At 36.4% G+C, this 17,986-nt stretch overlaps 1 protein-coding gene across 1 annotated transcript; it reads left to right on the forward strand.

Annotated features, from left to right (window-relative positions):
• The first annotated feature begins 10,703 nt into the window (after positions 1-10,703).
• On the forward strand, positions 10,704-12,788 carry LOC125859172 (probable LRR receptor-like serine/threonine-protein kinase At4g36180). Its single transcript, XM_049538879.1, has 4 exons — positions 10,704-10,932; positions 11,077-11,478; positions 11,968-12,183; positions 12,256-12,788. Exons 1-4 carry the CDS (start codon positions 10,704-10,706, stop codon positions 12,786-12,788), a joined length of 1,380 nt encoding a protein of 459 aa, XP_049394836.1.
• Positions 12,789-17,986: the final 5,198 nt, after the last annotated feature.

Raw genomic sequence — 17,986 nt, forward strand, 5'->3', positions numbered from 1 at the left:
ATGGAGATCTTCAACATATCACGACTAAGAAATATTGACCTTTCATTCAATAATATATCAGCAATTCTACCACCAAACATAGGTTCTACCTTACCCAACATTGAAGGGCTTTATCTGGCTAGCTTAACCAATCTTGTTGGGACTATTCCTCATTCTATCTCCAATTGTTCAAAGCTTACTATACTAGATCTTTCAAGAAACAAACTCAATGGCTTAATACCCAATTCTCTTGGATATTTGACTCAGCTACACTTTCTAAACATGCAGGGAAACAATTTAATCAATGATTCATTTTTAAGCTTCCTTACTTCCTTAACCAATTGCACAAGTTTAACACTTCTTTCTCTATCTTTGAACCCTCTAAATGCCATGCTTCCCGTCTCCGTATGGAACTTCTCCAAATCTCTTGAAACATTTTATGCCGCTGCTTGCAACGTCAAAGGCAAGATTCCAAATAAAGTTGGAAACTTAAGCAGCTTATTAGACCTTGATCTTTCTCATAATAACTTGATTAGATCAATTCCTACATCAATTCAGAACTTGAAAAACCTTCAGCGTGTGTCTTTGCCATACAACAAATGCGGACCATTTGACGAATACTGCAAGCATCAAGGTATTAGACACCAGAAGACTCCTCCCAAGACTCCTCACCTTAATGGTTTGGCTAAGAGGATGAACATGACCTTGATGGAAAGAGTTAAATGTTTGCTTTCTGAAGCAAAGTTGCCGAACTCATTTTGGGGTGAGGCTTTATTGACCGCTACACATGTTATTGATCAATCTCCTACTGTTGCTTTGCAAAGTGATGTTCCAAATAGAGTTTGACATGGAAAGGATGTTTCCTATGACCATTTAAGAGTATTTGGTTGCAAAACTTTTATACATGTGCTGAAAGATGAGAGGTCAAAGTTAGATGCTAAGACAAGGCAGTGCATCTTCATTGGATATGGCCTTGATGAATTTGGTTATAGGCTATATGATCCAATTGATAAGAAACTCGTGAGAAGCCGTGATAGTATTTTCATGGAGAATCAAACAATTGAAGATATTGACAAAGCGGAGAAGCTAGAATCTTCAAATTTTGATGACATAGTTCATCTAGATAAAGTTCCTCACATAAGTATGCATGATGTTGTTGGGCTTGATGATCATGGTGACGCCCATAATCATATATCGAATCAACATGTTGATGTTGATAATAACAATGATATTGTTATTGATGATCCTCTTGCTCATGAAGTTGTGGACAAATCAAATATTCCACTTAGGAGGTCCACAAGTGTTATTCACCTAATGAGTATGTATTACTCACTGACAGGGGAGAACCTGAATGTTATGAGGTGGCCATGAAAGATGAGCACAAAGATCAAAGGATTGAAGCCATGCAAGATGAGATGAAGTCTCTGCATGAGAACTACACTTATGAGTCGGTAAAATTGCCCAAGGGCATGAGAGCTTTAAAGAACAAGTGGGTGTCAAAGTTAAGGTTGAAGAACACAACTTGAAGCCCAGGTACAAAGCTAGATTAGTTGTTAAGGGATTTGGTCAAAGGAAGGGTATTGACTTTGATGAAATATTTTCTCCTGTTGTGAAAATGTCCTCGATTCGTACAGTTCTAGGTTTGGCTGCTTGTCTTAATTTAGAGATTGAGCAGATGGATGTGAAGACGGCTTTCCTTCATGGTGACCTAGAAGAAGAGATTTATATGGAACAACCTGAGGGCTTCAAAGTAGATGGTCAAGAAAATTTTGTGTGCAAACTCAGAAAAAGTCTCTATGGCATAAAGCAAGTTCCTAGACAGTGGTACAAGAAGTTTGAATCTGCTATGGGGGAGCAAGGCTATAAGAAGACTTTTTCAGATCATTGTGTATTTGTACAAAAAAATTCTGACAATGATTTTATCATCCTTTGGTTGTATGTGGATGATATGTTGATTGTGGGAAAGAATACTTCTAAGATTGAGGAGTTGAAGAAAGAGTTGCGTAAGTCTTTTTCTATGAAAGACTTAGGTCATGCCAAACAAATTTTGGGCATGAGAATTACTCGTCTCAGAGATGAAATGAAGATTTATTTGTCACAAAAGAAGTACATTGAACGTGTACTAGAGCGCTTCAATATGAAGAATGCTAAGTCTGTTAGCACACCTTTTGCTGGTCATATGAAGTTCAGCAAGAAGATGTGTCCTACAACTAGGGAGGAAAAAGAGAGCATGGCCAAAGTTCCATATTCCTCAGTTGTCGGAAGTCTAATGTGTGACATCTTGCAAGTTGATAACTAGGAAGAAGCTTAAAAATTTGAAATTTTCATTTTTGGAAATCTGGAAAATTTGGTTAAGTATTATGAGAAAAAGTGAGTTTTTGGTCAACTTTAAACAGTCATAACTCCTAGCTCAGGATGAGTTGAGTGTAGTTCCAGTTATGTTTGCGAAGTTCGTGGAATGGTCTTTCAAACACCACTGAGTTTTCTCGATTCCGAGTTTGTATGAGTGAGTTATGCCCTTTGGAAGTTGGGCAGTTGGCAGGGAAATCCATCCGGAAATTTTAAGAGCATTTTGGTCTTTTCCCTAACCAATTCCTTTGGTTATATTGTTGTGTTAGACTGATTTTTAGATCAGTTTGTTCCATTTTAAAGAGTGAGAGTAAGGGTTTGAGAGTGAAGAGGAGAAAGAGAAGATCAAGCAAGGTTCCGTCTAAGATCGTCGTGGATATCGTCGGGGGTGATCCCTACTAGGTATGTGAGTTCATATTGTTTGGTTGGCTCTTTCCTCCACATGCCAAAATCGTTTTATTTTCAAGAAAAGATTGGTTGTGTTGTTGAAGTTGTTGGTTGTGTTGTTGATATTGATGATTGTGTTGTTGAAGTTCTTGTTGATTTGGGACATGATTTGGTTGTGTTTTTGAGTTGAATCTCTTGTATGTTTGAGGGATTTTATGATCCTTAGTGTTTGGAGTTGAAACCCTTTGAAGTTAGGGTGGTTTAGAGTTGGAAAAAGAGGGAGAAAAGTCGAGTTTTCTGGGGAAAGGGGTGGCGCATCGCGCCTGCCAGCGCGCCCCAAAAGGGGTTCTGAACTTTTCCCCTTGGGGCAGCGCGCCTAGCAGAGCGCCAGCAGGCCCCCTCTGAACTTTGAGGGCTGGCGCTCTGCGCCTTGCAGAGCGCCAAGGACGCCAAGACTTCCCATTTATCCCCCACTTTCTCATGCATGTTCCTTGGTATTGTACCTATGTTTCGTAGTTGTTTCCAACACTCCAAGGTACGTTTAAACGTCAAGAACTCATCCATAACATGTGATCAAACACCTTGAATCCATAAATCCAATCCAAGGAGAGTTAGTTTCCAAGTCATTTGAAGTTAAGAGTTAAGCTTAGAAGTTAAGAAGCAAGTCAAGCAAGTTTTCAAAGTTGTTCAAGAGTCTTTATTGAACGTTTTAACTTCAATTTTAAGGCTCAAGTTTCAAGTCAAGTAAAGGGTATAGAGTTTCAAGTCAAGTAAAGAGTCTCAAGTTTCAAGTTAAGTCAAGAGTTTAAAGTTGAGTTCATTTCTCAAAAGTTATTAGGGAACTAAGTATTCCCAAAGAAGTTTCTAAATGTTTTTACATTTGAGTAAGAAAGGAACTATGATTCCAAGTTAGCCTTTGGGCTAGAGTTTGAGCAATCATCTCAAACTAAAGAAAGATGTGTTAAAAACACTTATGAGCTAAAGTATTTTTGGGAGTAGTCTTGAGCACCGAATTGGGGACATGAGTTCATATTAACTCAACTCTCCATAAGAACCATGTGGCCAACATGGGATTTCTCGGGTCATACTTTTTAGATGATCACGAAAGTTAAGCTAGTGGATCCACTTAGTAAAGTTAGCTTCCTATATCACGGCAAGGTATAGAATGGTCCTTGGGCAATGTGAGGTAAAACGTTGTATCACTACTTAAGCATGTAGTGGTGACTGTCGGTTAGAGAACTCCCACAATAGAAATTGCATCGTTCCTCGAGGGGTTCTGCTTAGTATGGATGGGGGTATGGGACTTCATTCATGCATTGCACAAGTAGACTTTGAGAGGAAGCATGGTATTTTCATGATATTATAAATATGATTTTTATGTCATGTTTTAATAGTTTTATAAGCTTTATATATTGCATGTGTCCTATTGCTTTATATATTGAGTTCAGTTATTCATGAGTCGAACAGAGCCAAGGTAAGGGTTCTCTTGTACTCCTTTCAAGCTTATATTGTGGTTTAGTTTTCCAGCTCACATACTCGTACATTCAATGTACTGATGCCAGTTGGCCTGCATCTTATGACGATGCAGACACAGGTACCCCGGATCAGCATCCTGCACGCCGTTGATCCAGCTGTGCACTCTAGAGTCAGTGGTGAGCCTCCTTGTTTTTCGGAGGACTCGGTTATTTTGTGTTCTTAGTTTTGTTTTGTTAGGATGTTGCGGGGTTTGTCCCAACATCCATCTCAGTATTTTAGAGGCTTCATAGACAGTCAGACAGTCAGTCAGTTAGTATTGAGTCTCTCATCTATGTATATATATGTAAATATTCTATTTTGAGACTCGAGTTGCCCTTTTGGGCCAGATTTTATCAGTTAAGTTATTTTATGTCTTTGCATGGCATTGAGTTATTCTGTTGAGTTAGGTTTCTGCTGAGTTAAGAAGCCAGGCCAAGGGTTCGCTTGGGGCCAGCAATGGTCTCCGGGTGCCGGTCCCGCCCAGGGTGTAGGCTCGGGGAGTGACATAATGTATGCAATGGTATGCACTTGACCTAATATTGCTCACGCAGTTGGTGTTGTCAGCAGATTTCTCGACAATTCGGGAAAAGAGTATTCGGAAGCTGTGAAGTGGATACTCAGGTATCTTAGAGAAAGCTCAGATGAATGCTTGTGTTTTGGAGCATTAGATCCAATCTTGAAGGGCTATACATATGTTGATATGGCAGGTGACCTTGATGACAGAAAATCCATTACTGGATATTTGTTTACTTTTTCAGGGGGAGCTATATCATGGTAGTCGAAGTAGCAGAAGTGTTTTGCACTATCTACAACTGAAGCTGAGTATATTGTGGCTACTAAAGCAGGCAAGGAGAAGATATGGCTCAAGTGATTTCTTCAAAAGCTTGGTTTGCATCAGATAGAGTATATTATCTATTGTGACAGCCAGAGTGAAATAGACTTGAGCAAGAACTCCATGTACCATGCAAGAACAAAACACATCGATGTCAGATATCATTGGATTCTTGAGAAAGTGGAGAGTGAATCATTTCACGTCAAAAAGATCCACACAAGTGAAAATCCTGCAAATATGCTGACCAAGACGATACCGAAAAACAAGTTCGAGTTATGCAAAGAACTTGTGGGTATGAGCTCTCTCTAAAGAAATTGGAGATACCTCCTTCTGGTAAATGGGACTGGAGGGGGAGATTTGTGGAGTCCATCCCATATTTTTTTGGTCAACTTTTGCTACGCAATTGCTACAAGTAATTGTTAAAAAAGAATAGTGATAAGAGTTGAAAATAAAAGATTTGGTGGTTGGCAAATTGGTAAGATTTGCAACCCTTTGGACTTTGCTACATTTGCCTATGTCATTAGTGACATAGGCATGGTTTTCTCCTTCTATAAATAAAGCATTCTTGCTCATTTGTAGAACACACCAAGTTAGAGAGAAAAAAACAATTTTGAGAGCAAAGTGAGGTATTTCATAGACTATACAAGAAAAATAGTCTGTGAAGAAAAATAGAGTGTGAGCGATATTTTAGTAAGGTGGAAATCAAAAGAGTGTTATTCTTTTTGAGTGTGTAGTAGTCACTTTGAGTATTGTATTCGTGACTACACCATGTAAATTCCTTACTATAGTGATATCAGTTGCTCCTCTTGGCCCGTGGTTTTTCCCTTATTTAAAAAGGTTTCCACGTAAAATTCTTGGTGTCATTATTTTCCCATTTTATTTTCATTAGTTTGACCATATATATTTTTGTGTTGGTCTGCGTTTTCCCAACAAAAAGAAGCTAAAGAGACTAATTAATCATTTAAAGTGAAAGTATTATATAAGGCCAAGAATATTTTTCATTTCCCTCAAGTCCCCCTCTCCATTTTTATGGGCTCTAAAGAAGAGTATATCATTTCTCTGAGCAGTTTTTCTCAATCAATGTCAAAGTTAAAAGCTATTAAAATACGCTATGAACGTTGTTGGATTTGTCCAAGAATTTCAGCTATGAATGTTGTTGGATTCGTCAAAGAAATTTCTTAGTGCAGAGGAGCATTTATTATTTAATTTACTTGCTAGAGCTTAATATGTGCAGCACAACATTAATTTTGCGGTAAAAGATCTCTATATATTACTGGTTTTACACATATTTCATTAACGTAGCACATAATGTTTCACTTTCTCATTTAAATATTGTAGTTGTAAAAGTTAGTTATTCTACTTTATAAGATTATGTGTGTAGATTGATATACCTTTCATTTACTTTTTATCGAAAAAGGAGATATTTCATAGAAGTTTGATTAATTAGTATTGTTGGTAATTGTTGATATTCCTATCAAATGAATGATGATTGGCGGAGCCTCTTTATAATTTTTTTTTAAGTTAACACAAAAAATTAAAGTAAAACTAGAGTATTAAATGATCTATCTTCAAGATATATATTTTATAAAGATAAATCATCTTCCTAATTAGAGTTGACTGAATTTAAATATTAAGTTACAAAGAATGATAACTTTGTACATCATGATTTCTATTTTTTTTTTTTTGTTTAAGTAGATATCTATAATTTTATGATGATTGCTAATTTTGAGAAAAATAAAATGCTTATTTGTTTACCACATAAATTACCCTATGCAGTACAAAACATCTCCAAAGTAGAGCAAGAAAAAATAAATAACTAATGATATTTGCAAATAGATTTTGGATTTTGGATCTTAGAATCAAAACACCATATAGGATACTTATCAATTTTAAGAACATGTAATTTGTATTTTGTATTTTATAACACATAATATAACTTTAAAATATTGTTTCTATACGGTCTTCACAAACATATTTTTATTTAGGCATAATACATATATTGGACCCTAAACTTGGCTTCAAATTTTAACTTTGACCTCCAACTTTCATAGTGCACAAATAGGCACTTTAACTTGTATAAAATAGAACAAATAGACACACATGTCCTACATGGCATCCTACATGTCATTTTTTGTCCTACGTGGTGTCCTACGTGTATTGTGCCATGTAGGACTCGTGTGTTTACTTGTTCTACTTTATACAAGTTAAAGTGCCTATTTGTGCACTATGAAAGTTGGAGGTCAAAGTTAAAATTTGAAGCCAAGTTTAGGGTCCAATATATGTATTATGCCTTTTATTTATATGACCACACGCGCATTGCGCGTACCCAGAAACTAGTACGATATATATGCATCATTACGCCTACCTCGTAAAAATAGAGAAATTATTTACCGTAGACCTGTTCATACAGTACTTTACTACTACATTTTACTACTACATAAGAGAAGATTATTGAGAGAAATAAGGAAAGATAATTTAACAATATAAAAAAAAAATTGCATCTTAGCACCGAATTTCACCTCTGAAATTGGACCAAAAAAACCAAAACAAAGCAAAAAAGTTTGATATTATAACATTTAATTAATTAAATGTTTTATAATTTTGTTTATGGTAATCCAACTTTATACAGCACCAATAACTTAACATGATATAGCACCAATTATTATCAGTCTACCATATTGACGACACGAGTCATATTTATGCCCCCACATAACTTGGAAAATTTATCTATTTAAAATGAGTGGTTTCAACACTTGGATATCATCACAACAACCAATAAAAGACACATTTTTTTTGTTTCATTGAAACAATAATTTAGTTCCATTAATGCTGATATCTTTTTCCTTTTCCCATTTAAAAAAGCTTCAAAAGAAAAGCCTGCTATACACATGTTAATAGTAATACCATTTTCCTACTACTGATATTTTTACATATGGAGAAAGCTTTGAGATCTTTTCTCTTAACACTACTCTTGTTGCTTCACTATGTTATGCCTAGTTCAGCCATGACTCCTACCAACGTTTCTACGGATCAATTAACTCTTCTCTTGTTGAAATCTCAAATTAGTTCCGACTCTTTTCATTACTTGAATGAAAGTTGGTCTCCTACTACTACTTATGTTTGTAGTTGGGTAGGAGTCACTTATGAGTAGGGTGGCAGAATGAGTAATTTATATGGGTATCCACTCATATTTACCCACTTTAAATGGGTTGGATATCCAACTCATTTAAAAATGGGTAAAAACAAATAATACCCATATTATTCATTTAAAAGTGGATAGTTAAATGGATAAAATGGGTAAAAATGTTCATTCATAAAAAAAGAAAAGTGGTAAGGGGTGGGGTAGGTTATAAGTTGTATTCTAGTTCAACTAGTTTGTTTTAGCCTAATTTGTCTAGGAATAGGGAGGTTGGAGATTCGAATCCTTCTTAAAACTTTTCTCTTTTTCTCTTCGAACTCGAGTACGTTGAGGAATGACTACTTTGTTCACAGCGCGAACCAACGAGCCAAAAAGCTGGCTTGTTCAAGGAGTGTCATTATTAATATTTATAATTCTGTCTTTGTTTTTTCATATTTATATATAGGCATAATACATAAATATGCCCTTTAACTTTGCCTCATTTTATATTTATGTCCTCCAACTTTGAGTGTGCACAAGCAAACACTTAAATTTGTATAAAATTGAACAAATAGACACACATGTCCTATATGGCATCCTACATGACAATTTGTGTCCTACGTGGTGTCATATGTGTATTGTGCCACAAGTACTAATATGTCTACTTGTTCAACTTTATACAAGTTTAAGTGTCTATTTGTTCACACCCAAAGTTTGAGGGTATAAATGTGAAATGAGGCCAAGTTAAAGGGCATATATATGTATTATGCCTTATATATATATATAGATTTCAACGAAGTAGTGCGTCCGCCCCTGCAATAGAGAACCAGAACAAAACGAACAGGAGGAGGAGAAAGAGTTCGAGAAGAGAAGGAATAATGTAGGAGAATGGGTAAAATAAAATGGATCAATATTATATTTTTAGCGGGGTGGATAAATGAGGCAGGTCATTAAACAGTTTAAATGGATATTTTTTAAGTTTTTAAATAAAATATTTATATCAGCAAATTTTAATTAAAATATCAATTTAATAGATTGAATGACTTTCTGAGAGAAGATTGAATAATTGAGTGACTTTTGAGTTAAAATTCAAAGTTAAGTGACTTTCTGAGAAAAAACTCAATAGTTGAGTTACTTTTGAGTTAAAATTCAAAATTGAGTGACTTTTTGAGAGAATAATATATAGTTGAGTGACCATATGAGATATTAACTTGTGAATTAACTATGGTAGTTAAACAGTCAACAACAATTATTGCTTTATCGTTTCATTTCCTATTGGCTAATTGACTAATAATCTAATCTGTGAATTATGTATAAACTATGGTAGTTAAACACTAAACAACAATTATTGCTTTACTAATTAATAGTGGTAACAACTTCCTTAGTACCAAAATAAGTGTCATCTTAGAAACGACAGTTCATTAAGAAATCAATATATACAATGTATAGTTACTAAATTATCCTTATTTAATAAATCTTTCTTGAAAATTGAACACTATTAAGAAGATGAAGTACACGGGTGTAATTGAAAATACATATTAATGTTGTCTTGAATTTCTAAAATGATACTCCCTCCGTCCTATTTTATATGCCACATTTTTACTTTACACTTGCATTAAGAAATGATGTAAATTTATCCTTCTACCCTTATTTAATGTTTTCTTAAGTCAACTTTATTAATAAATGACAAGATTAATTAACTATTCTATCAAGGATATAATAGACAAAATATGGTAATTTATGCATAAAGTTTTATAAAATGACAAGTATTGTGGTCCAACTATTTATAGAAATGGATGACATATAAAATGGGACAGAGGGAGTATTTATTTTGAGACGGCATAATACATAAACATGACACTTAACTTGACATTAGCTAACAACTATGACCTTTAACTTTGGGTGTGCACAAGTAGACACTTATTTAAAAAAATAGGCACATTCTTCCTACATGACAAATTTGTGTCCTGCATGGCGTCCTACGTGTATTGTGCCATGTAGGACATGTATGTTTTCTGTTTAATTTTATACAGATTTAAGAGTCATGTTTATGTATTATGCCTTTTGAGACGGGGAAATACTAATAAGTTAATAAACGCAACACTAGTTTAGATTACACAATTGTAGTGAATATGAAAGTAAGACTCTTTACGACGAATTAAACACTCAGAAAATAAAGCAAGACTTTAGTTGACGTGGTGATATTGGTATTGATATGACATGAAATCTTATTGCTATTTAAAGTCTCAAAAAGCCATATCATTTTTCCATCTAATATTTGCACTAATGGAGAAATCCTTCACTTTTTTTCTCTTAACATTACTATTGTTGCTTCACTATGTTATGACCCAAACCAAGATTATCACTGATCAATTAGCTCTTCTCTCTTTGAAATCTCAAATCATTTCAGACCCCTTTCACTTCTTGAATGAAAGTTGGTCTCCCGCTATAATAGTTTGCCATTGGGTAGGAGTCACTTGTGGTTCTCGTCACCAACGGGTGAAGTCCTTGAATTTTTCCAACATGGCTCTTACAGGGAGGATTCCCTGTGATTTTGGGAATCTCACATTTCTTGTTTCTCTTGACTTGGGAAGTAACAGTTTCCATGGAAATTTACCTCAAGAAATGGCACACTTGCATCGACTTAAGTTTGTTAATTTAAGTTTGAACAACTTTAGAGGGGAGGTTCCTTCTTGGTTTGGGTTTTTAGAACAACTTGAAGTTTTAAATCTTGGAAATAATAGTTTCACTGGTTCCATCCCTTGTTCATTAACTAATATTTCCACACTCGAAATTTTGAATCTGAGATTCAATTCCATAGAGGGTGAAATCCCATAAGTGATTGGAAGTTTTATAAACCTTAGAGAATTAAACTTGAGGGGTAACAATCTCATAGGCTCTATTCCTCTGTCACTCTCTAATGCCTCAAGGTTGGAAGTTTTAGATATATCTCTTAATTCACTTCAAGGAAACATTCCAGAAGGAATCGGCAATCTACACAAGATGAAATTGTTGTCTATAAAACATAATCAACTAACCGGTTCTATACCGTTCACTATTTTCATTGCATTTACAGGAAATCTTCTCAATGATTTATGCAATGACCTCCCAATACTCAAAGGGCTTTATCTATCCGATAACAAACTTGGTGGTCATATGCCTACAAGTTTGTCAAATTGCTCAGAGATTCAAATATTGTCTTTATCACTAAATGAGTTTGATGGACCTATACATAATGAAATTGGAAGATTGAGTAATAATTTGCGGATATTGGCTCTTGGATCTAACTATTTCACTGGTATGTTTTATCTTACTAGTTTTTGCGCATGTACTCCTGCATATTCATGAACATCATCATTTACCATTTAGGCAATTAAATGATATCCAACAAAGTAACAATTTATAGTTGTAACCAAAGAAACTGCAATGAGCAAAACCAAAAATGAAGAAATGTATGTTTTGTTGGAGCATTAGGTGCAATACTGTATTTGTTAGCGGTATTCTACATAACTATGGTGACAGAGAGAACATCGTAACCTTAACAATTTGACATAAGTATAGTAAGCAAAACATATATGAAGAGAGAAGACAATAAAGCTTCATGGTCATTTGCCTACAAGCTTGTCAAATTGTCTTTATCAATAAATCAGTTCATGGACAAATACATAGAGAAATTGTATCTCAAATATATCTAACCATTTCACAGGTATATATGTGTTTATCTTATGAATACTAGTACTATTGTATCTAATCACCTCACATCTTTTTTATTACACATTAAATGCAGAGATTATTCCACAAGAAATCAGAAATCTTGTTAATTTGGTGGACTTAAGCGTGGAGAATAACCAGATTACCGGCTCTATCCCGATCTCCATATCCAATATCTCCTCATTGCAACTTGTTTCACTATGGGGGAACAATCTCAAAGGATCCTTACTAAGGGAGATTGGCAACGTAACCAAGATGCAATTTTTATTTCTTCGCGAAAATAGGTTTACTGGTACGTATTCAAAGAGATAGCAATCTTTATTGAAATCTCATTCGTATTCATTCTTTCTTCATGTGCTGACAGGTGAAATACCCAAAGAGATAAGAAATCTCGTTGAGTTGGAGGAACTTTCTCTTGGGTTTAATAGTTTTAGTGGTTCACTTCCAACGGAGATGTTCAACATATCAGCACTGAGAATAATGTCTCTTTCATTTAATAATATATCAGCAACTCTACCACCAAACATAGGTTCTACCTTACCCAACATTGAAAATCTTTATATTGGTGGCTTAACCAATCTTGTTGGGACTATTCCTCATTCTATCTCCAATTGTTCAAAGCTTACTATACTAGATCTTTCAGGTAACAAACTCAGTGGCTTGATTCCCAATTCTCTTGGATATTTGACTCATCTACACATCCTCAACTTGGCGAAAAACAATTTAACCAGTGATTCATATTTAAGCTTCCTCACTTCCTTAACCAATTGCAGAAGATTAACAGTTCTTTCTCTATCTTTAAACCCTTTATATGGCATGCTTCCGGTCTCCGTAAGGAACTTCTCCAAATCTCTTGTAAAGTTTTATGCCGCTGCTTGCAACATTAACGAAGATTGACCTCAGATCAGGCTATCACCAGTTAAGAGTAAGGGAATGTGATATTCCAAAGACAGCTTTCAGGACCAAATACGGTCATTATGAGTTTTTAGTCATGTCCTTTGGTTTGACCAATGCACCGACAAGTTTCATGGACTTGATGAATAGAGTCTTCAAACCTTATTTAGATATGTTTGTTATCATCTTCATTGATGACATACTAGTCTATTCAAGGAATGAGGAAGATCATGCTAGTCATCTCAGAACAGTTCTTCAGACTTTGAAAGATAAGGAGTTGTATGCCAAGTTCTCTAAGTGTGAGTTTTGGCTTAAGTTTGTGGCGTTCCTAGGCCACATTGTGTCCGGTGATGGAATTAAAGTTGATACTCGGAAAATTGAGGCAGTGCAGAATTGGCCTAGACCCACATCTCCAACTGAAATTAGGAGTTTCTTGGGATTAGCTGGCTATTATAGAATGTTTGTTGAGGGGTTCTCGTCTATTGCATCTCCTTTGACCAAGTTGACTCAGAAGACAGTGAAATTTCAACGGTCTGAAGCTTGTAAGAAAAGCTTTCAGGAATTGAAAAAGAGGTTGATTACTGCTCCAATTTTGACGCTACCAGAAGGTACTCAAGGTTTTGTGGTGTATTGTGATGCATCTAGAGTTGGTTTGGGTTGTGTCTTAATGCAGAATGGCAAAGTTATAGTTTATGCCTCCAAACAGTTGAAGGTTCATGAGAAGAACTACCTAACCCATGACTTAGAGCTAGCTGCTGTGGTATTTGCTTTGAAGATATGGTGTCATTACTTGTATGGTGTGCATGTCGATGTATTTACTTATCACAAGAGCCTTCAATATGTGCTTACTCAGAAAGAGCTTAATCTCAGACAGAGGAGGTGGTTAGAACTACTCATGGATTATGACCTGAGTATTCTTTACCACCCAGGTAAGCCTAACGTTGTTGCTGATTCTTTAAGCAGGTTGTCTATGGGTAGCACCGCCCATATTAAAGAAGGAAGGAGAGAGTTAGAAAAAGATGTGCACAGACTGGCATGCATGGGATTCAGACTTATAGATTCCGCAGAAGGAGGAATAGCGGTGGCGAATGGGGCCGAATCATCATTAATGTCAGATGTGAAAGAGAAGCAAGATCAAGATCCCATTTTGCTTGAGTTGAAGGCAAATGTTCAGAAGCAAAGAGTATTAGCTTTTGAACGGGGGGAGATGGTGCATTGAGATATCAAGGTAGATTGTGTGTACCTATGGTAAATGGACTCCAAGAGAAGATTATGGAGGAAGCTCATAGCTCCAGATATTCCATTCATCCGGGTTCCACCAAGATGTATCGTGATTTGAAAGAAGTTTATTGGTGTAATGGCATGAAGAAGGGCATTGCAAAGTTTGTTGCTAAGTGTCCAAATTGCCAACAAGTGAAAGTTGAGCACCAAAGGCCCAGTGGTTTGGCTTAGAGAATAGAACTTCCGGAATGGAAGTGGGAAATGATCAATATGGATTTCATCACAAGGTTGCCAAGGTTTCGCAGACAGCATGATTCTATTTGGGTGATTGTCGACAGAATGACAAAGTCAGCTCATTTTCTACCGGTAAAGACTACCATTTCAGCAGAAGATTATGCCAAGTTGTATATTCGAGAGATAGTGAGACTTCATGGAGTCCCAATCTCCATTATTTCAGATAGAGGTGCATAGTTTACTGCACAGTTCTAGAAATCTTTTCAGAAAGGCTTGGGTTCAAAGGTGAACTTAAGTACTGCCTTTCATCCTCAGACGGAAGGGCAAGCAGAGCGCACTATTCATACTTTAGAAGATATGTTGAGGGCTTGTGTGATCGATTTCAAAGGGAGTTGGGATGCTCACCTACCTCTCATTGAGTTTGCCTACAACAACAGTTATCACTCCAGCATCCAGATGGCTCCATATGAAGCTCTTTATGGGAGAAGATGTAGATCTCCTATTGGATGGTATGAAGTTGGTAAAGCAGGGTTGATAGGACCAGATTTAGTTCACCAAGCTATGGAGAAAGTGAAAGTGATTCAAGAGAGGTTGAAAATGGCACAAAGTCGCCAGAAATCCTACACTGATGTTAGGAGAAGGGCGTTAGAGTTTGAAGTAGATGATTGGGTATATTTGAAAGTTTCACCCATGAAGGGGATTATGAGGTTTGGTAAGAAGGGGAAACTTAGTCCATGATATATAGGACCTTATTGCATAGTCAAGAGGGTTGGCAATGTAGCCTATGAGTTGGAGCTACCACAGGAGCTAGCAGCGGTCCATCCGGTATTTCATATCTCCATGTTGAAGAAGTGCATAAGCGATCCTTCATTGATCCTGCCAACTGAAAATATTAGGATCAAGGATAACTTATCTTATGAGGAGATTCCTGTTCAGATTTTAGATCGGCAAGTTGGTAGGTTGAGAACAAAGGATGTAGCCTTAGTCAAGGTCTTTTGGAGGAACCAATTTGTTGAGGAAGCTACTTGGGAAGCCAAAGAAGACATGAAGAAGAGATATACATATCTCTTTGAATCCGCAGATCAAGTTATTAATTTCCTTCTTAGTGCTCTTTAAATTATAGTGGGCATGTTGTTGTTGTTGTGGTTGTTGTTGCATGATTGTTTGTTGGGTATTTGAATTGATGTTTACACCCTTAGCCTTGTAAGAGTAACCTCATTCAAGGACGAATGTTCCTAAGGGGGAGATATTATAACATCCGACAATTTGAAATAACTATAGAGAAGCTGAAAATCGGAAATAGTCATTTTTGGAAAACTTCAGAATCTGGAAAATTTGGTTGAGTGTGGGAAAAAGTGAGTTTCTAGCCAACTTTGAGCAGTCATAACTCATAGCTCAGGATGAGTTAGGAGTAGTCCTAGTTATGTTTACGAAGCTTGTGGAATGATCTTTTCAACGCCACCGAGTTTGCTCAATTTCGAGTTTGTATGAGGGAGTTATGCCCTTTGGAAGTTGGACAGTTGGCAGAGAAATCCGTCCGGAAATTTTAAGGGTATTTTGGTCTTTTCCCTAATCAATTCTTTTGGTTATATTTAAGTGTTGGACTGATTTTTAGATCAGTTTGTCCCATTTTAAAAGAGTGAGAGTGAGGGTTTTGAGTGAAGAGGAGAAGAAGAGAAGAAGAGAAGAAAGAGGAGATCAAGCAAGATTCCGTCAAAGATCGTCGTGGATATCGTCGGAGGTGATCCCTACTAGGTATGTGAGTTCTTAGTGTTGGGTTGGTCCTTTCCACCACACTCCAAACTCGTTTTATTTTCAAGAAAAGATTGGTTGTGTTGTTGAAGTTTTGGTTGTGTTGTTGATTGTGGTATTGAAGTTCCTTGTTGATTTGGGACATGATTTGGTTGTGTTTTTTAGTTGAATCTCTTGTATGTTGAGGGATTTTATGATCCTTAGTGTTGGGGTTGGTCCTTTCCCCCACACTCCAAACTCGTTTTATTTTCAAGAAAAGATTGGTTGTGTTGTTGAAGTTGTTGGTTGTGTTGTTGATTGTGGTGTTGAAGTTCCTTGTTGATTTGGGACATGATTTGGTTGTGCTTTTGCTGCTGGAACCTTTGAGGTTGAGAGGGTTTAGAGTTGGAAAGAAACAAGGGGAAAAAGTCAGATTTTTGGGGGAAAAGGGCTGGGCTGTCGCGCCAACCAGTACACCCCAAAAAGGGACGCTGAACTTTCCCCTTGGGGCAGAGCGCCTGGCAGAACGCCCAGTCGGCCCCTCTGAAGTTTGAGGGCTGGCGCCCGCACCTCTTAGAGCACCAAGGACGCCAATCCTTCCCGTTACCTTCATTCCCCACTTTTTCATACATGTTCCTTGGTAAAGTACCTATGTTTTATAGTTGTTTCCAATACTTTAAGGTACATCTTAACAGCCCAAACTCATCCATAAACGTGTGATCATACACCTTGAATCCATAATCCAATTCAAGGCGCGTTAGGATCAAAGTCAAGTGAAGTTAAATATCAAGTCTAGAAGTTAAGAAGTAAGTCAAAGCAAGTTTTCAGAGTTGTTCAAGAGTCTTTATTGAACGTTTTAACTTCATTTTAAGGTTCAAGTTTCAAGTCGAGTAAAGAGTATAGAGTTTCAAGCTAAGTAAAGAGTCTCAAGTTTCAAGTTGAGTCAAGAGTTTTAAGTTGAGTTCATTTCTCAAAAGCTATTAGGGAACTAAGTATTCCCAAAGAAGTTTATAAATGTTTTTACATTTAAGTAAGAAAGGAACTATGTTTTCCAAAAGAGCCTTTGGGCTAAGTATTGAGTAATTATCTCAAACTAAAGAAAGAAGTAGTTTTAAAAGCATGAGCCAAAGTATTTTATTTTTGGGAGTAGTATTGAGCACCGAATTAGGGACACGAGTTCATATTAACTCAACTCTCTATAAGAACCATGAGCCAACATGGGATTTGATGGATCATTCTTTTTAGATGATCACGTAATATTAAGCTAGTAGATCCACTAAGTAAAGTAAGGTCCTATATCACGGCAAGGTATAGGATGGTCCTTGGGCAACGTGAGGTAAAACGTTGTATCACCACTAGGGCTCATAGTGGTGGTTGTCGGTTAAAGAATCTCCCACAAGAGCTATATTACTTTTATATAGGTAAAGTTGAGTTTGTTATGGTTTTATCATTTACGAGCTAAGTTGTTTACATTGTTTTACAAGTTTTATATATTGCATGTGTCTTATTGCTTTATATATTGAGTTCAGTGATTCATGAGTCGTACAGAGCCAATGTAAGTGTTCTCTTGTACTCTTTTCAAGCTTAAGTTGTGGTTTAGCTTTTCAGCTCGCATACTCGTACATTTCATGTATTGATGCCAGTTGGCCTGCATCTTATTATGATGCAGACGCAGGTACCCAGGTTCAGCATCCAGCACGACGTTGATCCAGTTGAGCACTCCAGAGTCAGTGGTGAGCCTCCTTGCTTTTTGGAGGACTCGGTTGTTTTGTTCTCTTAGTTTTGTTTTATTAGGATGTTACTGTAATGACCCTAAAGGTCATTTTTGGAAATTTTTATAAAATGACCGTTTTACCCCTCCCGATAGTTGCCCCGAGTCCTAATTGTTGTATTTTCGAAGTTGGTTTGGAGGAAAATTGATGAAAAGTTGAGTTTTTGGAAAGTTGAGTTTTTAAGAGTTAAAGTTTGGTTAAAAGTGCTATTTCGAGTCATTTGGAGTTTCGAGACTCGAATCG

The sequence above is a fragment of the Solanum stenotomum genome, chromosome 3, assembly GCF_019186545.1.
Source record: "Solanum stenotomum isolate F172 chromosome 3, ASM1918654v1, whole genome shotgun sequence".
NCBI lineage: Eukaryota > Viridiplantae > Streptophyta > Magnoliopsida > Solanales > Solanaceae > Solanum > Solanum stenotomum.

Bases quoted from the DNA above. Each gene is read 5' to 3' on its own strand.
- LOC125859172 (XM_049538879.1), top strand. From the start codon at position 10,704: ATGGCTCTTACAGGGAGGATTCCCTGTGATTTTGGGAATCTCACATTT. The intron at 10,933-11,076 runs GTTCCATCCCTT...ACAATCTCATAG, and splicing joins TGGAAATAATAGTTTCACTG to GCTCTATTCCTCTGTCACTC. The intron at 11,479-11,967 runs GTATGTTTTATC...CATTAAATGCAG, and splicing joins TGGATCTAACTATTTCACTG to AGATTATTCCACAAGAAATC.